The 26590-nt window shown below is 39.8% G+C and overlaps 1 protein-coding gene across 1 annotated transcript in view; it reads left to right on the top strand.

The window, feature by feature from the left end:
- The window catches only part of TRHDE (thyrotropin releasing hormone degrading enzyme), a 768585-nt gene that overhangs the window by 424166 nt on the left and 317829 nt on the right, over positions 1-26590 (top strand). The window contains exon 5 of the mRNA XM_063446120.1: positions 14792-14946. Coding sequence (XP_063302190.1) covers positions 14792-14946 — 155 coding nt within the window. The remainder of the gene's footprint in view (positions 1-14791; positions 14947-26590) is intronic.

Genomic DNA, 26590 nt, shown 5'->3' with positions numbered 1-26590 from the left:
GTAGACGCTTCTGAGACAGGTATAGGTGCTGTTCTGTCCCAAAGGTTGGGTGTAGATAAACCATTACATCCTTGTGGATACTTTTCCAAAAAATTGTCCGGTACTGAAAGCAGATATGACATTGGTGACAGGGAACTACTAGCGGTTATAATGGCCTTGAAGGAGTGGAGACATTTATTGGAGGGTACTTTGCATCCTGTTACTATTTTGACGGATCATAAAAACTTATCCTATATTGGGGAGGCTAAACGACTATCATCTAGACAGGTTCGTTGGTCCATATTTCTCACTCACTTCAACTACGTACTCACATATAGGCCAGGTTCTAAGAATTCTAAAGCCGACGCCTTATCTCGCCAATATGAACCTGCTGCCGTATCTGAGCCGGTTTTGTCCTCTATAGTACCCAAGTGTAACATTATCGCTAACACTACTCTCAAAGTTCATTCCCCGCTACTTGATCAGATAAGGAACTTGCAGCATCTGGCACCTAGACTGACTCCGGTTTCCAGACTTTTCGTTCCCCCTGAACTTCAATTGGAGCTCTTACAGTGTCTTCACGAGAGTAAGGTGGCTGGTCATCCGGGTGTCCGCAAGACGTATTCTTTGATCTCCAAGGATTTCTGGTGGCCGTCGTTACGGAAGGATATTAAGGATTTTATCGGAGTTTGTGTGGTCTGTACTAAAACCAAACTACCGCATACGCTTCCTTGTGGCCTTCTACAACCGCTGGAAATTCCTGACAAACCTTGGTCCTGTGTGGCAATGGACTTTATTGTGGATCTGCCGGTTTCTAAAAAACACACTGTTATCCTCACCGTAGTCGATAGGTTTACCAAGATGGCACATTTCGTACCTTTGCCTAAACTCCCGACTTCTCCTGAATTGGCGGAGGTCTTTGCTAAAGAGATTTTTCGTTTGCATGGGATTCCTTCTGAGATCACTTCTGATAGAGGCTCCCAATTTGTTTCACGTTTTTGGAGGTCGTTCTGTTCTCAATTAGGCATCAAATTGAATTTTTCGTCCGCCTATCATCCTCAGTCTAACGGAGCTGCTGAACGAACTAACCAGAAGATTGAGCAATACTTACGTTGTTTTGTTTCCGAACACCAGGACGATTGGGTCGGTTTGATTCCTTGGGCAGAGTTTGCGCACAACAATCTTGTTTGTGACTCCACGCATTCAAGTCCCTTCTTCATGAACTATGGCTTTCATCCATCCATTCTTCCCCCGGTTTCTCCTTCCCAAGGAGTGCCGTCGGTTGATGTCCATGTGGCCAATTTGAGGAAGTTGTGGGATCAGACTCGACAGATTCTTCTACACAATTCTGTACTGGTAAAGAAACATGCTGACAAACGTAGAAGGGCGGCTCCGAATTTTGTTCCAGGCGATAGAGTGTGGTTGAGCACTAGGAATATTCGTCTTAAAGTTCCTTCCATGAAATTCGCTCCTCGTTATATTGGTCCCTACAGGATCTTGACTCGAATTAACCCAGTGGCATATCGTCTAGCTCTTCCAGCTACTTTACGCATCCCGAACTCCTTTCACGTGTCATTGTTGAAACCTCTAATCTGTAACAGATTCTCCTCCACAATCGCCCCTCCGCGCCCTGTTCAGGTGGAGGGTCAGGAGGAATATGAGGTTAACTCCATTATTGATTCTCGTGTCTCCCGGGGACGAGTACAATATTTAGTTGACTGGAAGGGATATGGTCCTGAGGAGAGGAGTTGGGTACCACAAGAGGATGTTCATGCTCCTCGTCTTCGCAGGGCATTTCACTCCCGCTTTCCATCTCGCCCCGGCTCCTTCCGCCCGGTGGGCGTATCTGAGGGGGGGGGTACTGTCAGGGTACCTGGAGTCTCTACCTTTGAGAGAGGTAGAGACTTAGAAGGTTATCCGTCCGGACGCCATGTCTCCTCGGTCTCCCGCGGTTCACTCGGTCTTGCTAACGCCGGCCGCGAGGGAGTCACTTCCTTTTATAACAGAAGGACCGGAGGTAGACGTCATGACGCTAACCCGAAACATCCTGCCACTCAAATCTCGGGAGACGAATCAGGACTCGCCGGAGGCGTGTCCCCTCTCCCTAGCCAGGATACTTAACGGTGGTTCTCTCATTCACTCATTGCCCTGTCGTGGTTCTAGTCCGCCTAGTCACACAGTGCTTTATTATTCACTTGTCTTTTGGTTCTGACCCGGCTTTGTTGTTTACTCTCCTACCTTTCTGTTATCCTTGACCCGGCTTGTCTCTCGCTTACCTGTCCTCTGTTATCCTCGACCTCGGCTTGTCTCTGACCATTCTATTGTAGTTATACGTTAGTCCGGCCATTCTAAGGACCGGTATACGTATCAGCTACTCTTTGTACTCTGCGTGTTGGATCCCTGACCCGATCCTGACACACTCATTATAATATGGGCACTTTCAGTCCACATAAGAGATTTCTTGAAGTATATTCACTTCTCCGCTCGAAATCTAGATCGAGCTTGAAGATTCACACCACCTAAGGCAGATACATTAATATACTCTTATAGATCACCACTTAGTGATTTATTTATTTCACACAAAGAAGTATGTGTCCACACATGCAATATATCGCTATCCGCGATCTGTTTATTTACATCACTATGGCAACGGGTGACGAACACTTTCGCACCGGAAGGGGAGTGTGATCAGACACGCATGCGCAATGGGTGGCGGACCACGCCGACACACAGGTGAAGGGAGTTCGGTAAGTTTATCCTTTCCTTTATTTAAGTTGAATATTTTGTTATGTACCTCATGTCCTGATGAAAGTCCACAGAGGTGGACTGAAACGTTGACCACTGGAATAAAAGGCTTTGTTACTTTTTATCTGTATGAAGAGTCCCTGAGTGCTAGCATCCATTTGGAACTGTATATATATATATATATATATATATATATATATATATATATATATATATATATATATATATATATTTGTGCTCGGAATTTAAATACGTAATGGATAGTAACTGTGAGCAAAGTTGGTTGTGGTGTGCCGAAACCAACGTACGAGTGGGCCTGTAAATAAAAGAGGGCCCACCGAGGAGAATGTAATTATAACAGGGTGTAGGTGGGTGGGGACAATCAGCTGAACGGCAGAGGTGAGGAAGTGCTGGGAGTTTAAGTAGGGGACTTACTCCTCCCACAAATTCAGGCCTCCACAAGTTCAGGCCTTTTTTTTTTTTTTTAATTCTTTATTTTGGTGTGCAACAAAGAAATAACATACAGGCTAGTAGCGCCACAACAGCAGCTACAGGCTCAATGTGGTCAAACATTTGTATACAGTGTCATGGCAAGATAGACAATTGCACTTTTTTAAGTTTAAGAGACAGGCTTCAGCATAGATAGTAGTGTAACATATGAATAATAACAGGCTAGGGGACCATCGTTATTAAGAAGGTATAGCGTGCAATCAAGAATGAGACGATGTTTTGCTAACTTAGCGCAGTCTGGCACTATGGGAGAGTCAGCAAGCCAGGCACCCATGTGATTACTGTACAGTTTAGTAGATGTTAACTATAATAGTGTTGCAGATCATTCTGTTGTGTCCTGCTCTTAGAGAATGGGGGACTAACTGTCCAGATAACAGAGTCGTTTATGAGGCGAGTGGGTTATTACAACTTAGTGAACGTGTCCAAAGTTCATATATGCAGTAGGGGAAAAAAGAAAGCAAAAAACATAAAGAATAAAAAAGCATAGGTAAACGTAGGGTAGTGGTCTAGGCACTCACTTGTAAAGGGTACATTATGTGCTTCTGTAAGCCCGCCGAAGGCTATCCTGTGCCTATGATGTTTAGCGTTGTTTGGCAATTAAGGTAATAGTAAGAGGTACCCTTTGTGGGTATTATGCGCAGGATATACATTGCAGGGTATAGTTTAAACCTTGCAGAGAAATTCAGCTGCTCAAAGTACATGATATAAAAAACAAACAAAAAAACTGCCAGATTTGATGTTTATCTGGAGCGGTGTCCCCTAAAACTGGTCCTAGTACCCCATTTGTATGACAAAATAAACTATGAGAGACATCTTAAGGCTGTGCTGTTATTAGGTAAGGTAAGCTAGGAGTAGCATTAACATTAGTAAAGTTGCTAACAATTTGGTCTTAAGCATGGAGAGGATGTGAGAATAGTTAAAAGGAGACAGCAAAACAGCATTTAGTTACAGACTGAGAGTTCTTGTTACAGCTCTGGAAACTTTCCCCCATACTCGGGTGCGGCTCTCAGATCTCCGTTCTCGGTCCGCAGTCATCCAACACCTGCTCTGTGGGTCTTTTGGGAGTGCGTGTAGGCCGCTGGCTTTGTGTGGGGGATCCACCAGTCCGAGGTTCCCGATATTGGGCCCATAGTTCCGTGACAGCCATGTTCAGTGAGTGGTGTGCAGGTCAGTGTCCCTCTGGGGGATGCCCGGTGGTGTTTCTGTGGAGGAGTTTGGGCCCCATTTACTGGGGAGCGTTGTGCCGTCCTTGGTTGCTTGGATGGAACCCCTCTGCTGTTGCGTGTGTGAGGGGCTTGTGGTACGGGTCGTGAGGTACGATTTTTTCTGCCCCTTTTGTAAGTGGGAGTCTCATGTGCTTCTCCTGCTTGTCTCTCCGGTTTAGGTGGTCGTTTGGGCGTTCTTGTCGATTGTTGTGTCCAGCTTAGTACTGGCTTGTTGTGTCCATCTGACCCCAGTTCATTTTAATATTGAACTGCTTCAGATGGGTCGCCGCCTTCGCTGACACTGACTTGTGGTAGTCATAGAAAGAGGAGCCCCCGTACTTGATGCCTAGATCCACCACCTTGTGCAGATAAAGGTCTAATTCTTCTCTCCTGTGGGGGTACACCGTGCAAATAACATCTCGATATATCCCGAAGGCTATCACAAACTGGGGTATTGACAATTTTTTATTAAGCCTGGGATCCCTTGTCTTGAGCACCACATAAATGTCACCATAGTTGAAAGCCTTGTTCTCAAGAACCTCCTGAGAGGCTATGAGCAGAGACACCAGACACACATCCTTCCCGTCTAGGATATCTTTCTTGATAGAGTCAGGAACGGAGTGTGCTGGTGACTCAAATGGTGTAATGGCTGTGCCTGGTGCTGGGGGGGGGGGTATGGGAGGACCTGTTGGTATGTCGGGTACAGCCGTGATAGGGACTGGGACTACCGTGATAGGGGCTGGGACTACCATGGTAGTACCTGGGGAGGAGATGGCGCTCTCCACCTTAGATAGCCTGTTATTGAGGGTCTGTAGATTGGCCAAGATCTCTGCCAGGGTATCCTGGTTGGCCAAGCTGTAGCTTGGTGGTTGTCCTTGAGAGCTAGTGCCTGGCCTAGGCTCGGGGGCTTGGTGGGTCAGTAGCCTATAAAGTTCAGCCTTTCTGGCTGTGGCCGGAAAGGGGATTTCCCTGAGCCTAAGTTCGGCTGTAATTTTGGGAATAGTCCATGCTCTCAAGGACGTGGGGGTTGAAAGGGTGAGTGAATCGCCTGGAGACTCGGGTCTGGTTGTCGTGAACGGTATATCTTCTGTCAGTTCTTCAGTTGGCATTGGAATTATTATGTGAAGATATATTAGTGAGGGAGTAAGGAAGTTGGGGGTGTGTGGGGGGTGGAGTAAAAGGAAGAACTGGACTGTAATGCTAGATGCCGAAGCGAAGAGTTTAACTGTTGAATGTTTGGGTAGGTGAGGCCCTGCTAATGCCAAGTGGCGGTGAGAGGCTCTACCTATGATTTGGCTTATGACGTAGTTGCCACAGATGTGGTGGCCGGATGTTGGCCTCTCGGTGACAGTAAAGAGAGCTCAAAACGTCGTGTGGCCATGACAGGTGAGGCCCTGACTAGAGCCCTATAGTAGGGCATGCGAGGTTTCTAACTATGATTTGGGCGTGGGGCCGTACCTCCGTGTTGAGGTGGGGTGGGGGTGGAATGCCTCGCGGGATTGGATTTCCTAATAGGGTGAGCTAAGGCATTAGCCTAGACCCTTGTAGCCAGTTCGACTGTATACTAAAGGGTAAAGTGCGAGGACTGGAGAGGTATGTGGATACTATCCTTGGCTGGTCGCAAATGGTCCCTGGAACCTTTTGGTAATATTAATGTAGTGAGTCTTGTCTTGTAGTTGTCCTCGAGGAAGAATCCTGGGGATTTAAGACAAATGTTGGTGTATTTAAACGTATCGTGGTGGCGGATGATTTGTATTTGTAAGGGGCGTGACGCGTGATCCTGCGTTGAGGGATCTGGAAGGTTTGGGGTGTGTGAATTGGATGATTTAGATATTTTGAGAAGGCTGAATGAGGCCTTGGGTTGGACAATGGACGTATTTGGGAAGGGCGTAATTACCTGAAGGTATGGCTGAGTACCGGGTCAGGATTTGGTGTTTTTCCAGAGCATGAAGGCCGTAAGACCGTATGTCTGGGTAGAAGATAAAAGAGTTAACGTACCGTGGGCGTAAGCCTTTGACAAAGTAGTAATAAAAATTGAGACCACGTGAGGTCTTAGTATGAACAGTTGTAAGTTGGAATAGAGAACTATACCTTGGTTAGACGTACAGAGATTGTGTTAAACGTAGTAGGTTTTACCAGTGTAGAACCGGTGGAAGCCTAGGTAAATAAAGGAGCTAAGGGTTAACCGAAGAAAAATTATAGTAGTTAACAACAGATGTGGTAGTATGTAATAAAAGCTTAATAGTTTAAATTAAATTTTTAGGCCTAGACCTTGATGACTCAAAGTGATAAAAATACCATACCTGTTCCTGTAATAAAGACCTTGAAATAACAATTTTTGCGCAGAAAAGCGAGAAACCGATGCACTCTGTAAAACCCAAAAATATGTGACAGCGTGATTATATGGGAAATGATTAGTGCATATGTCGATGTACCGGGTATTATGTTTAGACAAAGAATTTATTTGTATATGTTACGTATGACAGTATGAATTTATAGGTTAAATATATATATAAGAACCGTAAGTTTTATAATGGTAGTGGATGTTTGTTTAGTAAAATAATTGTAACTGATTAACATAGATGAAAAATCAAAAGGCTGGTATTTAAATAAGTTAAATATATCTTCAAACTGGTGAGTAGGTATCAGTAGTAACCGAACAGGGAATATACGTAAAAGCAGGTAGAAATCGTGTAAAATACGCCTAAGTGCATACCGTAGCCAATTATAATAATATTTAACTGAATATGTGTTAGAGCATAGTGTTCGAGCTTAATTAATACGAAATACATAGGTCCTGGTTGACCGAACGGAATACCGGTAATAATATGGAGTATGACTGTATATGCTAATTCGGTAGATTACGTACGAAAATGTAAAACGAGGTGAGAAAAGTGCCGAGCGTTTGACTGTTTAGTGTGAAAGCTGAATTGTTTGAATGAGCATGTAATAGTACGAGTAAGTTTAGAGGGAGCCTACCCCCACGTTTTTAGGCCCGAACGGCGGGAAATAGCGGAAGCGCTATTTCTTTCGCCTAACTCACGTGTACGTGCCGGTCTCGTGACCGGAAGCCGGGTACCTCGACCGGAAAACCGATTGGAGGGCCTTGAAGGACGGAGAGCTGTATCAGGACGTCTGACTGCTGGAAACACGAGAAATTCTGGCGGGAAGCTGGACCGGAAGTGCTGGTTGCTATGGAGACAAGACAATCAGCTGAACGGCAGAGGTGAGTAGGGGCTGGGAGTTTAAGTAGGGGACTTACTCCTCCCACAAATTCAGGCCTCCACAAGTTCAGGCCTTTTAACATATATAATAACATCATACTAAGCGTATTTTTTTACTAAGTGTATTTTTTTTATTAATAGATACATATATTAATATAAAATACACTTAGAGTAAAATTACACACGTATATACATAATATATGTAATAACTATATATTGTATATATATATATATATATATATATTATAAAAAATAAATAATAATTAAAAAGAAATAAAAAATGTAAAAATAATAAATATTTTTTTTAAAAAATACATATATATATATATAATTTTATTCTAATTGTATTTTGATATCAATATACATATATATATATATAAATAAATAATATGAAATATACATATGTCCATAAACATAATTACATATATAATTTCATAAATATACACGTAGACTTCAAATATATAAATATGTATATATTTAAATTCTACGTGCATATTTATGTAATATTTTTACATAATTAAGTAATTTTATTGATTGCAATTTGGGGGACCTGCCTGACAACCCAGGCCAAAAAATGTAATTTGCTAGCACTATATTTAAGCCTGTAACTTTCCAAGACACCCTAAAATCTTTACATGAGGGGTATTGTTTTACTCGGTCGACTTTGCTGAACACAAAAATTAGGGTTTCAAAACAGTAAAACATATCACAGTGATGATATTGTCAGTGAAAGTAAAATGTTGTGGATTTTTCACACACAAACGGCACTTTCACTGATGATATAATTGTTGTGATACGTTTTACTGTTTTGAAACACTAATATTTGTGTTCAGCGAAGTCTCCTGAGTATAACAGTACCCCCATGTATAGGTTTTATAGTGTTTTTGAAAGTTACAGGGTAAAATATAAGGCATAATTTTCCATTTGCCAGACTGGTTATGTTGCCTTTGAGAGCGTATAGTAGTCCAGGAATGGGTATTACCCCAATGATGGAATGCCATTTGCAAAAGAAGACAACCCAAGGTATTGCAAATGGGGTATGTTCAGTCTTTTTTAGTAACCACTTAGTCACAAACAATGGCCAGAATTAGCATTCATAATTGTTTTTTGCATTTTTAACACACAAACAAATATAAATGCTAACTTTGGCCAATGTTTGTGGCTACTAAAAAAGACTGAGAATACCCCATATTGAATACCCTGGGTTGTCTACATTAAAAAAATATGTACATGTGAGGTGTGATTCAGAGATTTATGACAGATAACAGTGTTACAATGTCACTATTGATAAATTCAAAAAAATATATATTTTGAAACAGCAATGTTCTACTTGTACTTATTGCCCTATAACTTGCAAAAAAAAGCACATGTTAGCATTGGGTATTTCTAAACTTAGGACAAAATTTAAAAACTATTTATAATGGGTATTGTTGGGCGGTTGTAGATGCGTAACAGATTTTGGAGGTCATACATTTTTCATCATATTTTATGATTTTATTATACTAAATTATATGATATGATGGGAATAATGGTATCTTTAGAAAGACCATTTAATGACGAGAAAAACAGTATGTGTGGGTACAGTAAATGAGTAAGAGGACAATTACAGCTAAACACAAATACCACAGAAATGTAAAAACAGCCCTTGTCCGAAACGGTAAGAAAATTGAAAAACGGTCTGGTCACTAAAGGGTTAAAAAATATATTTTTAAAAGCATATGGAATGGATAAGTACACACTAATGCAACAGCAAGATGAACTTGCCGTGCACTCACTAATAACCTTAACTCTGGCAGGAGCTTGTCAGATCAAGTACAATGCTCCACTCCTAAGATGCTCATAAGCAAATCAGAATCATTTGGAATAAATACTTTTGCTTCCACAGGTTAATGAATCATCCATCTGGGATTTTCTTGAAACAGCGTGAATGAAATATCCCTAGTTATGTGTTTGCAATCAGAATGTAATATTTTGTAAGGACCACTAGACTGAGAGGGATTTCTTTTTACTCCAGTGTTTTTATAATGCATGCATGAAATATATTAGTTAAAGCGATAAGAATAATAGTAACAATAATATTCTCTATTTGGTGAATAGATAGAATTGTTGTTTCCCCAAGATCTGTTATCTCTCCTCTTTGTCTCAGACACCAGAGAGTGGCTAAGTTCTTTTAGCTATCTCAATTCAACTCTTTGGATATTTTATTTGCATACACGCTAAATAAAAAATAAGTCATGCCATATGTTATAATACTGCTTTTTCAGTCATTGAAAAACAAAATCAATAAATTAACAATTTATATAGCACCTTTCTCCCAGTGGGACTCAAAGCACTTTTTTAGTGCACACTCTCAGAATTAACCAAAGCGGCAGCTGAATAATAATAGATGTTATTATTACCCAATTAATTGTACTCATTTGGTTGCCCTCAGGGGGATGAAGGGCTGAGTTGACCCTGGCAGGATTAGAACTTGTGACTTTGTATTTTTTTGAACAGGCTCTGTAGTTAGGATATTTACCAACTGAGCTACCTCACCAGCTTGTGCAATTTGATTTGTGCAAGTTGAATGAAAGCATGCAGCAACCTCCTTTCATTTCTGTGAATGATGTTAATTGTTCTTTAAATTAATGAAAATGGGCGGGAGTCATGGCTGACCTTATAGTAAATGTTTAACCCCTTAACGCCGTTACGGCGTTCTATGCCATCCCGCATTAAAAGGACTTTAAAGCCGTTGCGACAGCATAGAACCCCGTAATGGCTTAAGCCCCCAGGAGGTCCGGCGTACTCACCTCCACCACGATCCTCTTCTGGAGAGCTGCCTCACAGCCCAGGCAGTCCTCCCCCAGCAAATTAGGCCCCCGGGGGCCATGTGATCGCTCTCAAAGAGCGATCACATGGCCCCCTATAGCTGGCTGTGGATCTGCCAGTAGGGGGACTGACTGAAATGTCAGACAGTCCCCCTGCTGGTGGAAAAGTAAAAAAAAAATAATTAAACATGTTTTAAAATAAAATAAATGTATTTATATATATATATAAAATATATGTGTATATATATTATATATATATATAAATAAATGTATTTTATTTTAAAACATGTTTATTTTATTTTTTTTACTTTCCCACCAGCAGGGGGACTGTCTGACATTTCAGACAATCCCCCTACTGGCAGATCCACATATTATATATATATATAATATATATACATATTATATACATGTAACGTCATACAAAGTGTATTTTAATACTAATATAAGTACATATATTAGTATTAAAATACACTTAGAATGACGTTACATATATATATAATATGTATATATATATATTATATATATAATAGATATATATATATATATATATATATATATATATATATATATATGTATAATTAAAATATAAAAATAAATAAAATAATAAAATAAATAAATAAAATATTGAAACAAAATTGAATATAAATTATATATTCATATGTAATTTTATTCTAACTTTATTTTGTTATTAATATATATATATATATATAGGTAACAAAATACATTCACAATGACATTCTATATATATATATATATATATATATATATATATATATATATCTATATATAAAATACAAATAACCGCAAATATATATATATATATATATATATATATATATATATAGATAAATACATATAATTACATAAAAGATTACATTAGTATACACGTAGAATTTAAATACCTATAAATGCATGTATATTAAAATTCTACATGTATATTTAAGTAATCTTTTAGCATAATTATGTGATTTGATTTATTAAAATTTGATTGACATGCCTGACAACACAGGGAGAAAGTGCAGAGAATTTAATTTGCAAGCACTATATTTGACCCTGTAACTCTCCAAGACACCATAAAACCTGTACATAGGGGGTACTGTTGTACTTGGGAGACTTCGCTGAACTCAAATATTAGTGTTTCAAACTGGTAAATTGTATTACAACGATGATATTTAAAGTAAAAATGTTTTGCATTTTTTTACAAACGAACTGCACTTTTATGGACTATATTATTGTTGTAATATGTTTAACTGTTTTAAAACACTAATATTTGTGTTTAGTGAAGTCTCTGAGAATAACAGTACCCCCCATGTACAGGTTTTATGTTGTTTTTGAAAGTTAGAGAGTCACATATAAGGCTTACATTTTATTTGTTTGACATTGAAATTTGCCAGATTGGTTATGTTGCCTTTGAGAGCGTATAGAAGCCCAGGAATGAGAATTACCCCCATGATGGCATACCATTTGCAAAAGTAGGCAACCCAAGGTATTGCAAGTGGGGTATGTCCAGTCTTTCTTAGTAGCCACTAAGTCACAAACACTGGCCAAATATAATTTTTTTGCTTTTTTCACACAAAAACAAATATGAACGCTAACTTTGGCCAGTGTTTGTAACTAAGGGGCTACTAAAAAAGACTAAACATACCCAACTTTCAATACCTTGGGTTGTCTACTTTTTCAAATTGTATGCCATTATGGGGTTAATTCTCATTCCTGGGCTACCACACCATCTCAAAGGTAACATTACTAATCTGGCAAATTTCAATTTGAAAATGGAACGTTCTATATTTGACCCTGTAACTTTCCAAAACACCATTAAACCTTTATGTGGAGTACTGTTGTACTCGTGAGACATCATTGATTACAAATATGTGCATTTTTGTGCAGTATGCAGTATGCAGTGTGGGTGCACTTAATGTGATAGCGGTGAATTACGGTTGAACAGACATATAGCGCAAATTCCAGTTTTTGTTTACGTTTTGTTTTGATCAGAACGTGCACTATTGACTCCGTCCTGAAGGGGTTAAGTACAGTTTTAAAACAAGGGGTTATTTGATATGGTAAATTTACTGTGTTTCTAGAAAGCCTGTTTGATTGTCCATAGGGAGTGAGAAACCAAGGTGTGGTGTGCTAAGTTACTAACTAAATATTTGTTTGCACATACAATTAAGGTAGGCAATTTTCCTGTTTTAATATTTATTAAAGTTGTACATGTACATTCAGTGGTCCTTAAACTAGTGTTCCATGCATACTAAATCTTGTGTATATGTGTAATCTATAAACTGTAACACTTTATTCACATAACACACTCTACATTATCACTCCATTAATTTCTTCTGGAATTTAAACCATGCAAATACTAGATGTAACAATAATAGGCATAATCAGATGAATTTCCTTTCCCACTACAATTCAAATTACTACCTGCATGTTATATTTCTGACTTTAAATGTAAGGATCCCATCCAGTTCTATCCTCTCATTTACATAATGTAACTTTTAACTTTGCAGCTTCTTTTTTATTATTATTATTATTATTATTATTGTTATTATTATTATTATTATTATTATTATTATTATTATTATTATTATTGGTATTTATATAATGCCAGCTTATTCGGCAGCGCTTGTTGGTTTTTGCCATGATCCAGATGTTGAACAAGTCTAATTTTGCACAGACTGGTGTCTTTACAAAAATCACTTGCAGTGATCTCTATCTCCTATTTGCTGCATTAATTTCTCATTTTTTCTTAGAATACTGTTTGATATCTTTTTTTGGGGGGGGGGGAGGGGAAACAAGGAGCTATACAGATAAGGCAAAGCATTACGCAGTCATTTATTGCTCTCCCTTAGTTACAAATAAGTTTAGGACACCATTGGATTCTTTATTATCTTCCCATCTCATTGGATGGAAGGAATCCTAGCTGTATCACACTTGCATGGCTATTTAATAAAGTGAGAATTCAAAGTGAGTTTCATATTTAACATGGTTATTCATGTAACCGAGAATTCATGGTGACTGCAAGGAACTGGAAAAAGTCAGTGATACTTTGTACTCGTCCTAAATTTTGATATTCACTTTGCATTCACTTTGAGTTATCACTTTAGTGAATAACCATGTAAGACTAAAATAGACAAACTGAAACAGAATTGACTCAGAGAATTTTTCGATTTTACATTTATTTTTGCTTAAACTTTGAATTTCAAGCCGTTCTCTCCTTAGTGACTAATCGTGTTACAAAAAATCCTTAGAGGCATAAAAGTATATAAGTATTTATCCATGTTAAGGTTGTAGCCCTGTAGTTGTTAATCCAGTCTTAAACATGTCTCATGGCTCATATCTCGAGACCATGGGAATCCTGGGCAAACTTCACTTCCAGTCCTCAATGCTTAAGGGTCATGGCATACTGTGCAAGGTGGTGTGTAGAGAAGACTCCCTGCATTGCGAGTCTTTTCCCCAATGTTTTCTCAAGGCACGGCATTGCCTCTACCACTAGTATCTGTGCAATCTGAGGCCAGTTATCATGGGTTGTCACTCTCCTGGTACCTGGCACCGTCTACCACTGGTGTCCTGGACTGGTAGCTGCATGGCCTTGGTTCCCGACCGCAAATATAAATATATATATATATATATATATATATATATTACTATTTATAAAGTAATATGTATTTAGATACATATTACCTAATAAATATATATGAATGCATACATAAAATATATGTATTGATAAATATATATTAATGCAGAAAATAGACAAGGTTCTGAGACTTACAACTGTGATAATTTTTTTTTTTTCACATTAGCAGTACTCAGAGACCAAAGGTGATTTTAGATTTTCTTATGTAATCTTATAAGTAAAAAAATACAAATACAAAAAAAAAAGTTTATGTCTTTGCGTACAATTTGGGAGATTATATACTAAATTCTGCTAAATTGTACTGTGTTACATCATGTTACACAAAACAAATGTACAGGACTTTTAGATATTTATTATATTTAATAGAATGCTCTCAATAGTTAGTAAATGTGTTATTTATTTACTGGTAATAGCACATTATACACTAAGTAAGTACTGTTAGTAAGTAAAATATCTCATTTTCTGTGAAGATCTGTTCATGAATGTGACCCCATAGATTTCTTAGTATTAACGTAATACATATTTTTTTTAGCATATTCTTCAAATTGCTAGTTGAAATACATCATATAACTATCGTTTTTTGTGTGAAAATAGGTAGACATGTCACTTAACATCTTCATTACCACTTGTATAGGTTAAAAATACTGAATAATGTATTTTGCATTGTTTTTTAATGTTTTATAGATTTACTAGCTGTGCCTAAACATCCGTATGCTGCTATGGAAAACTGGGGTCTAAGTGTGTTTGTGGAGCAAAGAATACTACTTGATGCAAGCATTTCTTCAATTTCCTATTTACTTGACGTCACTATGGTTATTGTGCATGAGATTTGCCATCAGGTACGTGTATTTAAATAAATTACATATATAATTCACAGGTATTATTATTATTATTTTTTTTATTTTTTTTATTTTTGTTGTGCATGGTTTGACAAGATGATATACATTGCCACAACAGCAAGCATAACCACAGCAATATCACAGGTTTCCACATATGTGGCAATAGAGTGTAAGCACATTTTTTAGCATTTTTAAAACGTAAGTCAGTCTAGTGATTCGACATACAAGTATCAGCATTAGGAGATATGTTCTTTAAGCATTATTATCAGTAGTGTATTTAAGCTATAAACAGGTTTGAACAGTTATATCCTTAAGATTACATAGCTATGTCTAGACACTTTTTACTGTACGTGTTTAGGCTATTAGGCATGGAAAACATAGGCTAACAACATACTATAGGTACATAAACATTCCGAGTGCAGGCTAGCACCGCCCATCCACTGAGTCGGGTTACGGTTTAAGTCACCCTGCTTTGGTCTATCAACAAGCTTTAATTCTAATGTGCAATTAGGTCGGTCATTACCCTGCCTAGCTGGCGGAAAGTGTGAACACGGTTCCTTGTAGGCATGGCATTAAATCAGCGACATATTGTCATCAACTAAACATGTAATATATGCAAACCTAAAATATAAACTAACGTAAGGTAGCATTAGTTCAGGTGCTTCTGAGGGGTGCATACTAGGCAAGACCTGGTCAGCGGTGTCTGCAGGAGAAAGTCCCGGCTTGCGAGTATGCATGGCTCGCGTGTCAGTCCTCCGACCTGCCCTCTACTCGCGTTGGAGGGTTGGAGCCTTACCAGTGTGGCCCGTTCAGCCGATGCCCCGCTTGTGCGTGGGTGTTGCAGGTGATGCAGGTGTCTGGCTGGGAGCTGTTATGGTCAACTGCTTGCAGAGTAGTACAGTCTCTTGGGTGAGTGTTCTCCAGGGTGCTGTGGGTGTATTGCGTGGACTCCTCGGTCGGTTCCGTCCCGACCGGCTGTCATAAAGGGGCTGCACCTGCTCAGATCCTCCTGCCCGGGTTGTAGCAGAGAGCACTTCCCTGTGTCCTCGGGTCCCTTTCCCATACGTGGGGGGACCGTGGGCCCTCCGGAGCCTCGTTCTCCCGATGCTCCTGTGGGTATGTGGACGGTGGGTCGGATTTCGTTCCGGTATGCTCCCCTGCCCAGAAGGAGACTTGTTACTCCGAGTGGTTAAGCGAGATTGCGGTCGGGCTTGTAGGGGTGGACAGGAACGTATGCTCTGTTGTACTCGCTTTGCGCAGGCCATTTTGTGCCCACCTCGTGGTTGCAGTGAGGAGTGATTGTCACGATTGATTTCGTCTGGGATGTGTAGGCGCCGTGCCAGCCTGCGCCAGAATGCCACAAAGATTTTATTTAGCCTTGCTGTGTAGTCAGCTTGATCAGTGAGGATCGTGTTTGGTTCTCTTGTGCTCTCTCCGGGTTGCAGGTATTATTATTATTATTATTACTTTTACTACTATTATTATTAGTAGAAGTATTTAAGTATTTAGGGGCGTCACTAGGGGGGAGGGGGGCAGAGGGGGCCATGGCCCCCCTTCATCATGCGGTGAGTTTGTATAGGTTTGTATGGGTCAGTCTGTGTAAGTGCTTGAGCTCCAAGAGAGATACCTCTCATCTTGTGAACTTCCCTGTACCTGAGCTTGTCTGTAGTGAGCTTGTGTGTGTATCAGTAAGCTTGTCTGTAGTGAGATTGTGTGTCAGTGAACATGTCTGTAGTGAGCTTGTGTGTGTGTCAGTGAGCTTGTCTGTAGTGAGTGTGTGTGTGTAAGTGAGCTTGTTTTTACTGAGCTTGTGTGTGTATCAGTGAGCTTGTCTTTAATGAGCTTGTGTGTGTATCAGTGAGCTTGTCTTGTCATTGATAAACTCAGCCATGGAGGCGGGTCCAGCCGCAACGAAACTGGCATGGTGTCAGAAAAAAGGTTTGCAAAAACACCTTCCTCATGCGATCAGAGGAGGCAGGTACCTAAACATACACTCACTGACAGGCACATACTCTCTGACTGAGACACACACACACACTCTAAGACACATTCACACACAAACTGACAGACACACACATTTTCTCACACACTTACAAATTGCTATTTTTGTTTTAATTTAAATCCACCCAGCCTCCATACCTTTGGGAGAGCTGAGTGTATCTTTCCCTGGTGTCCAGTGGGGCTCCTCTCTAATCTTCCTGCAGTTTCTCTCTGCTCCCCTGCGAGCTCTCTGTAGTGATGCCCAGGCTGGAGTAACGTAATTTCACTAAACAGCATGCAAGGGAGCAGAGAGGAACTGCAGGAAGGTTACTGCTCCAAGCGGCGGCCAGCTTCAGTGTTTCCTGCACAGCTTAGCGTCATCGTCATGGTGACCTGGTGCCTGGAATTTGTCAAACCCTGTGTGTGTGTGTGTGTGTGTATATATATATATATATATATATATGTACACACATATATACACGTTTTATAATTGCCCCCCTACTTTTGTCCTTGGCCCCTCATGTGCCCCCACCCCCCCAATATGAATACTGGGGATAGAATAAACGATGTATCAGCGCTTAGTGAATATACCCCTATCTTTAAACTTAGGGGTTAGCACAGAAAATCTCTATCATACAAAGAGTTCCAATTCCAGTCTTATTTTGTGGGTATTTTCACAAGTCCGCAGGGTTTAGTTGCTGCAACAGTAGCACATATGTGTCTTTATACGTATCCAAAACCTTTAAATTAGAAAAGATACTGACATAGCGTAATATAGTTACAACTTTATTTCCCATATGAAAAAATCCCACATAAGAAGAACTCTTACAATGAAATATGGTGAAGCTTTTTTCTAAGATTCACAGTAAAAGCGTGATTTAAACAGAGTATTGGTTGGAGAGTTGATTATTACCGCTTCGTGGATGTAGATTTTTCAAACCAGTCTTGTGCACTTAGATCGGTCTCTCACGAAAACGCCAACTCCCAGGTACTACTATAATCACTGCAGATTCAAAAGTCCTGCCAAAAACACGATCTACGCGTTTCGCTCGTTAATCTGAGCTTTTTCAAGATGAAGTGTCTTGGGGGACTGTAGGTGTATATAAACACCTTTCAATTAGAAAACCGTTAATGTATTTAAGTATTTTGTAATTCTTTATGCTCCATAATTGCAGTTATATTTTCATCTTCAAAATTACATATAAATATACATTTTCATCCTTACGGCTTTCATATTTATACATGTGCATATATTGAAACATAGATCTCAGATTAATTCCCCTTACATACATTTTGAAATACAATTAACTGTTTTTACTTAATTGAGATCAGACCGTCCTTTTACATATGATGGACCTGATCCGTTCAAATTAGAGATGTCGCGAACATCAAATTTTCCGTTCACAAATGGCGAATGCGAATTTCCGCAAATGTTTGCGAACAGGCGAACCGGGCGAACCGCCATAGACTTCAATAGGCAGGTGAATTTTAAAACTCACAGGGACTCTTTCTGGCCACAATAGTGATGGAAACGTTGTTTCAAGGGGACTAACACCTGGACTGTGGCATGCCGGAGGGGGATCCATGGCAAAACTCCCATGGAAAATTACATAGTTGATGCTGGTTTTAATCCATAAAGGGCATAAATCACCTAACATTCCTAAATTGTTTGGAATAACGTGCTTTAAAACATCAGGTATGATGTTGTATCGATCAGGTAGTGTAAGGGTTACGCCCGCTTCACAGTGACAGACCAAACTCCCCATTTAACGCACCGCAAACAACCGCAAACAGTCCATTTGTACAAGCGCAAACTCCCCATTTGCACAAGGTTAAATACCAAGCTAACCATGTCCCGTTCCTTGTCCTCACTGATGTCATTGAAGGTCTCTTTCTCCACCCAGCCACGTACAACACCAAGGGTCCCCGAAAGGTGACAACAAGCATACCTGGGACACCTGCTGTGTTTGGTCTTCCACCTCCTCAAAGCCACCTTCCTCCTCTAACTCCTCTTCTTCAGACTCCTCTCTCTGTGTTGCCTCTCTCTGCGTTATTATAAGGTGTGTTAAGTAGTAATATTCCTATCAGTTTAATCCCTGTAATGTCCCCTATCAGGGGACGTGTATATGGCATCGATTTTAGGAATCGGGAGAAGAAAAAAGATGCTTGGTCGGTCCTCCTACTTCAACTTTGGGGCACTGCGCGTGCAATCTAATGTGCCACCAGATAGGAGTGGTGTGTTAAGTAGTACTATTCTTATCAGCTTAATCCCTGTTACGTCCCCTATCAGGGGACGTGTATATGGCATCGATTTTAGGAACCGGGAGATGGAAAAAGATGCTTGGTTGGTCCTCCTACTTCAAATTTGGTGCACTGAGCGTGTATTTTAATGTGCCACCATATAGGAGTGGTGTGTTAAGTAGTACTATTCTTATCAGTTTAATCCCTGTTATGTTCCCTATCAGGGGACGTGTATATGGCATAGATTTTAGGAACCGGGAGATAGAAAAAGATGCTTGGTCGGTCCTCCTACTTCAAATTTGGGGCACTGCGCATGCAATCTAATGTGCCACCAGATAGGAGTGGTGTGTTAAGTAGTACTATTCTTATCAGTTTAATCCCTGTTACGTCCCCCTCATCAGGCCTTTTTTAGTCGAATGTATCGCCCACTGTCAGTCCCTTCGGGATCCATCCCTCATTCATCTTAATAAAGGTGAGGTAATCTAGACTTTTTTGACCTAGGCGACTTCTCTTCTCAGTGACAATACCTCCTGCTGCACTGAAGGTCCTTTCTGACAGGACACTTGAAGCGGGGCAGGCAAAAGTTCTATCGCAAATTGGGATAGCTCAGGCCACAGGTCAAGCCTGCACACCCAGTAGTCAAGGGGTTCATCGCTCCTCAGAGTGTCGATATCTGCAGTTAAGGCGAGGTAGTCTGCTACCTGTCAGTCGAGTCATTCTCTGAGGGTGGACCCCGAACGGCTGTGGCGATGCGTAGGACTCCGCATGTCCTCCATCAACAACACGTCTGTAAAGCGTCCTGTCCTTGCCGGCGTGGTCGTGGGAGGAGGAGGATTACTTTCACCTCTTCCCCTGTTAGATTCCCGTTGTGCTGTGACATCACCCTTATACGCTGTGTAAAGCATACTTTTTAATTTACTTTGGAACTGCTGCATCCTTTCCGACTTGCGGTAATTCGGTAACATTTCAGGCACTTTCTGCTTATACCAGGGGTCTAGTAGCGTGGACACCCAGTACAGGTCATTCTCCTTCAGCCTTTTTATACGAGGGTCTCTCAATAGGCACGACAGCATGAAAGACCCCATTTGCACAAGGTTGGATGCCGAGCTACTCATGTCCCGTTCCTCGTCCTCAGTGAGCTCACTGAAGGTATGTTCTTCCCCCCAGCCACGTACAACACCACGGGTACCAGATAGATGACAACAAGCACCCTGGGATGCCTGTTGTGGTTGGTCTTCCTCCTCCTCCTCAAAGCCACATTCCTCCTCTGACTCCTCTTCCTCACAATCCTCTTCCAGTGTTGCCGCAGGTCCAGCAAGCGATGCTGATAAGGCTGTTTCTGAGGGTGATGGTGACCACAACTCTTCCTCTTCACGCTCATCTACGGCCTGATCCAGCACTCTTCGCAGGGCACGCTCCAGGAAGAAAACAAATGGTATGATGTCGCTGATGGTGCCTTCGGTGTGACTGACTAGGTTTGTCACCTCCTCAAAAGGACGCATGAGCCTACAGGCATTGCGCATGAGCGTCCAGTAACGTGGCAAAAAATTCCCAGCTCCGCAGAGGCTGTCCTAGAACCCGGTCATACAAATAGTTGTTAACGGCTTTTTCTTGTTGGAGCAGGCGGTCGAACATTAGGAGTGTTGAAACGTGTCGGGCTGTCGCAAATCAAGCACCTCACTGGCATGTTGTTTTGCCGCTGGATATGTGAAAAGTGCGCCATGGCCGTGTAGGAACGCCTGAAATGGCCACACACCTTCCTGGCCTACTTCAGGACGTCCTGTAAGCCTGTGTACTTATGTACAAAGCGTTGTACGATCAGATTACACACATGTGCCATGCACGGCACATTTGTCAACTTGCCCAACTTCAATGAAAGTTGCAATACATTATCCTCCATAGCCAGTAACCTGTGTTTATTATACATTATCCCCCATAGCCAGTAACCTGTGTCTATTATACATTATCCCCCCATAGCCAGTAACCTGTGTTTATTATACATTATCCCCCCATTGCCAGTAACCTGTGTTTATTATACAGTATCCCCATAGCCAGTAACCTGTGTTTATTATACATTATCCCCAAATAGCCAGTAACCTGTGTTTATTATACATTATCCTCCCATAGCCAGTAACCTGTGTTTATTATACATTATCACTCCATAGCCAGTAACCTGTGTTTATTATATATTATCCCCCCATAGCCAGTAACCTGTGTTTATTATACATTATCCCCCCATTGCCAGTGACCTGTGTTTATTATACATTATCCTCCCATAGTCAGTAACCTGTGTTTATTATACATTATCCCCCCATAGCCAGTAACCTGTGCTTAGTATACATTATCCTCCCATAGCCAGTAACCTGTGTTTATTATACAGTATCCCTCCCATAGCCAGTAACCTGTGTTTATTATACATTATCCCCCCCATAGCCAGTAACCTGTGTTTATTATACATTATCCCCATAGTCATTTATTGTTGGACCTAGGCAGCATGATGTCTTAGGCAGGCCAAGAGAGTGAGTGAGTGAATAATATAATATAAATGTTCAGAAACATATTAGTAATATATGTAAATCGGGTTCATGCAAAGAGGGTGAAAAGGTATTAAAGAAAAACACACTTATTGCATAAAATTTACAAAGCCAAACTTTTAAAAGCTTTCCTCATTTCTTTCTCGGGATGAGGAATATATCGGTTGTAGACTGAGGATTTCCATCTGCCCAATCTTTTAATAATATGCACTGGAGTGTCAGTGTTGAAGGAGACCGAAGCTGCCCCTATTCTAAATGAAAGACCCGAGACATGGATACAACCCAATCTTAGGAGTAGTGTTCTGATGTAGAAGATGAATTTAGCCATAGTCAGAGGGATTCAGTGAGAGTAGTGGTGAAATGTGTGTGGCATGACTGAGTGTGGGTAAGTAAGAGTCAAGTATTTTAACTGGGCACTAGTTCTAGGTGGGATAAAGTGGTATAGCGAATGGATGAGTAGTTTGGTTCGTTTTAGAGGTTTGTAGAGAAAGTATATAGTGATCATGATTTTTAGCGATATACAATATTTTTAAGGTGGTCTCAAACAAACATAAAATGCTATATAAAATTTGTGGGAATATCGAATAGTCGTGTACAGTAAATCAGAGAGGGCTTAGAATATCGAACCATCGATCGGTATCCAACCTTGTGCAAATGGGGAGTTTGCGGTTGTGCAAATGGACTGTTTGCGGTTGTTTACGGTGCGTTAAATGGGGAGTTTGGTCTGTCACTGTGAAGCGGGCGTAACCCTTACACTACCTGATCGATACAACATCATACCTGATGTTTTAAAGCATGTTATTCCAAACAATTTAGGAATGTTAGGTGATTTATGCCCTTTATGGATTAAAACCAGACTCTGCATCAACTATGTAATTTTCCATGGGAGTTTTGCCATGGATCCCCCTCCGGCATGCCACAGTCCAGGTGTTAGTCCCCTTGAAACAACTTTTCCATCACTATTGTGGCCAGAAAGAGTCCCTGTGGGTTTTAAAATTCGCCTGCCTATTGAAGTCTATGGCGGTTCGCCTGGTTCGCCTGTTCACGAACATTTGCGGAAGTTTGCATTCGCCGTTCGCTAGTAGAGAATTGACTGTTTTACTTAAGTAAGAGTTCTTCTTATGTGGGATTTTTTTCATATGGGAAATAAAGTTGCAACTATATTACGCTATGTCAGTATCTTTTCTATTTTAAAGGTTTTGGATACGTATAAAGACTACTAAAGCTACTGTTGCAGCAACTAATCCCTGCGGACTTTTGAAAATACCCACAAAATAAGACTGGAATTGGAACTCTTTGTATGATAGACATTTTCTGTGCTAACCCCTAAGTTCAAAGATAGGGGTATATTCACTAATCGCTGATACATAGTTGATTCTATTTTGTGTCTTATAAGATGTTTTAAAACTTGGGAAGGTTTTTTATTGTATTTAGCAGCTCTTTACACCAATTTACTTGTGGATAATAGAATTGGAGCATTGACTTAGAAATTCCACTAGATTATTTTGATTTATATTGTGCTCTCTATACCTTGTGTTTTGATGAATACTGGGGATGCCACAGGATATGGAAGGTCAAATTAGATTTTCCCAACTGTCTAACTTTGGAGGTGGCAAAGCCTGACCCTGCACCAAGGGCCATTTGCACTAAAAAAACCTTTACATGGCCGCACGAGGGACTGGTGAGGGGCTGCAGGAGCCGAGGGACACTTTAGTGTTAGGAAAACAGCATAAATATTTGTTAGGGTGCTTAATTGTAACTCCAAATGCCACCATACCCTATACATATTTTTTTTAAACCATGAAATGTTTAAGTAAAAAAAAATACATTCTGTTGTTTAAATTGTTTCTTATTGAAAATATATAAAGAATAACTAAAATGTTTACTTATCTACTTATCTTACTTATCTAAAGATCTATTCTCATTACATCCGACATGGAACATTGAACAGCTCTAGCCAGACCTGTCTGTTCAAAATTGATGGACATGGCTTTCTACAATTCTACAATTCTCAAGTTGCACTCATTCACTAGAAATATATAGATATAGTTCTAGGGTATGCGTGCAACTTGGGAATTGTAGAAAGCCAAGCCCATCGTTTTTAAATGGACAGGACTGGATAGAGCTTCTCAATGTTCTTGTTGGTGCCATATCAGATGTTGTGGGAATAGATATTCAGGTAAGTAAACATGTTAGCTATTCTTTATACATTTTTTTTAATAGTAAATAATTTCAGCTCTCAACAAGCGCTCCGCTCCAAGAAGAACTAAACAAAAATAAATGGTCCAGCACACATCCATTCAGTATAAATTATTGTTGCCTGAAGCCATCCCTCATACAGACAATGTCTATAAAGCAAGCTTTTCTCAAGTCTTCACCAGAAAACATTAACAGGTGGCGAGCAGTTAAATATTTTTTAAAAAGCACTTTCCTGATTGGTTGGGGACATCAACCAATAAGGGAGAGTTATCTTGCTATCGATCTTCTAAACTAGGGTTCTCCAAACAATGGCACTCCAGATGATGCTGCACTGCAGCTCCCATGATTCTTTGAATAAAATAGAGAGCCAGAGAATCATAGGAGCTGTAGCTCAGCAACATCTGAAGGGCCAGAGTTTGGAGAACCCTAGTTTAGAAGATCGATAGCAAGATAACTCTCCCTTATTGGTTGGTGTCCCCAACCAATCAGGAAAGTGCTTTTTAAAAAAAAATTTAACTGCTCGCCACCTGTTAATGTTTTCTGGTAAAGACTTGAGAAAAGCGGGGGTCTTAGAGGGTCTTAGAGGATATTATTTTATAGATATTCTTGTATATACACTTCAAGCAAGCATTTCAAGACCTTTTCCCATCAGATATCAGTAACAATGACTAAACAAGGCAGTTGAAAATTAAGTCATATTACAATTTTGCCATATTTGCCATTTTCCAAATCATACATGAAGTTGTAAGGCTTACGCTTTATGTATTTATTATAATTGCAGTGGAACTTTGATGAAATTCCAAAGCAACTTTTAGGCAAACTTTCAAAACTGTTATGTGACACTTTAAATAAATAAAAAATATTTGACACTCTGCTTTTTTTTTTGTACACCAGCCCTGTTGACAACTCTAGTTATATATATACAGTGAGGGAAAAAAGTATTTGATCCCCTGCTGATTTTGAACGTTTGTCCACTGCCGAAGAAATGACCAGTCTTTAATTTTAATGGTAGGTGTATTTTAACAGTGAGAGACAGAATAACAACAAAAAAAAGAAAAACGCATGTCAAAAAAGATAATGTCTTTGTCAGTGGACAAACTTTGAAAATTAGCAGGGGGTCAAATACTTATTTCCCTCACTGTGTATATATATATATATATATATATATATATATATATATATATATATATATATATATAATTTTTTGTTCATCTTTCACGAACACACCCACTAATGATAAATTAAGTAATTTTCACCTGGTAGTTCATAATTGCAGCTGAATTTTTAAAAGGATGTAAAGGATAATTGTTAATTCATTTTAAACTATTACATTCTAGAATTTAATAGCTCTTCAGGGAGATGGAGTGTCTGCGTTAAAATGAGAATGTGATTGAATTACTATGCACCAATCCCCATAGACTTAAATCAATACTCTTTAAAAACTTTTTTCCAATTACGGTGCTTGTGCTTTAGAAAAGGTACCAGGGTAGCATAAGAAAATGATTTATTGCTACACTATGTGCTGGCCAAGTTTTGGGCACATGTCAAACTTTGTTTTGGCTGCAATCAGTCTGACATCAGCCCACCCTCAAAGCAGAAATTTATATTGAATTATTACAGTATCTATCCAACCCATCCATAATTGATGGACATCATTCTTCTACATGTACAAGATGTTCCACCTTTGACTTCATGCAAGTTTTCCAACTTGACTAAAGTGATTTATTAAAGTAAGTTTTGTTCTTTTTTTTATTCAGCTAAACCCATTTCATTTTATGTGACTATTTAGTAATTTCGAGTTAAACACACATGTTATCTAGTGAAATTGCTATAGGAATGGGTGTTACTGGTTTGCAACCATAATCACAGTTTTTAAAACCTGAAAAGAATAAACCCTGCTGTGCAATCAGCATGCATTCCCACTCTGACTGACGATAGAATGCTTTGAAATGAATCATTGCAGATACAATATGACACACATCTATGGCATCTATTCTGTTGGAAGAAAAACATCCAGAGGGGGAAACCAGAGCTAAATATATATATATATATATATATATATATATATATATACACTGAACAAAATTATAAATGCAACACTTTTGTTTTTGACCCCATTTTTCATGAGCTGAACTCAAAGATCTAAGACTTTTTCTATGAACACAAAAGGCCTATTTCTCTCAAATATTATTTACAAATCTGTCTAAATCTGTGTTAGTGAGCACTTCTCCTTTGCCGAGATAATCCATCCACATCACAGGTGTGGCATATCAAGATGCTGATTAGACAGAGTGATTCTTGCACAGGTGTGCCTTAGGCTGGTCACAATAAAAGACCACTCTAAAATGTGCAGTTTTATCACACAGCACAATGCCACAGATGTCTCAAGTTTTGAGGGATAGTGATGTTGCGAACATAAAATTTTCCGTTCGCGAATGGCGAACGCAAACTTCCGCAAATGTTCGCGAACGGGCGAACCCGGCGAACCGCCATAGACTTCAATAGGCAGGCAAATTTTAAAACCCACAGGGACTCTTTCTGGCCACAATAGTGATGGAAAAGTTGTTTCAGGGGGGCTAACACCTGGACTGTGGCATGCCGGAGGGGGATCCATGGCAAAACTCCCATGGAAAATGACATAGTTGATGCAGAGTCTTGTTTTAATCAATAAAGGGCATAAATCACCTAAC

Source organism: Pelobates fuscus, chromosome 3 (assembly GCF_036172605.1).
Source record: "Pelobates fuscus isolate aPelFus1 chromosome 3, aPelFus1.pri, whole genome shotgun sequence".
Taxonomy (NCBI): Eukaryota; Metazoa; Chordata; class Amphibia; order Anura; family Pelobatidae; genus Pelobates; species Pelobates fuscus.
The sequence above is the reverse complement of the archived record's forward strand: the minus strand, read 5'-3'. Positions and strand labels throughout refer to the sequence as shown.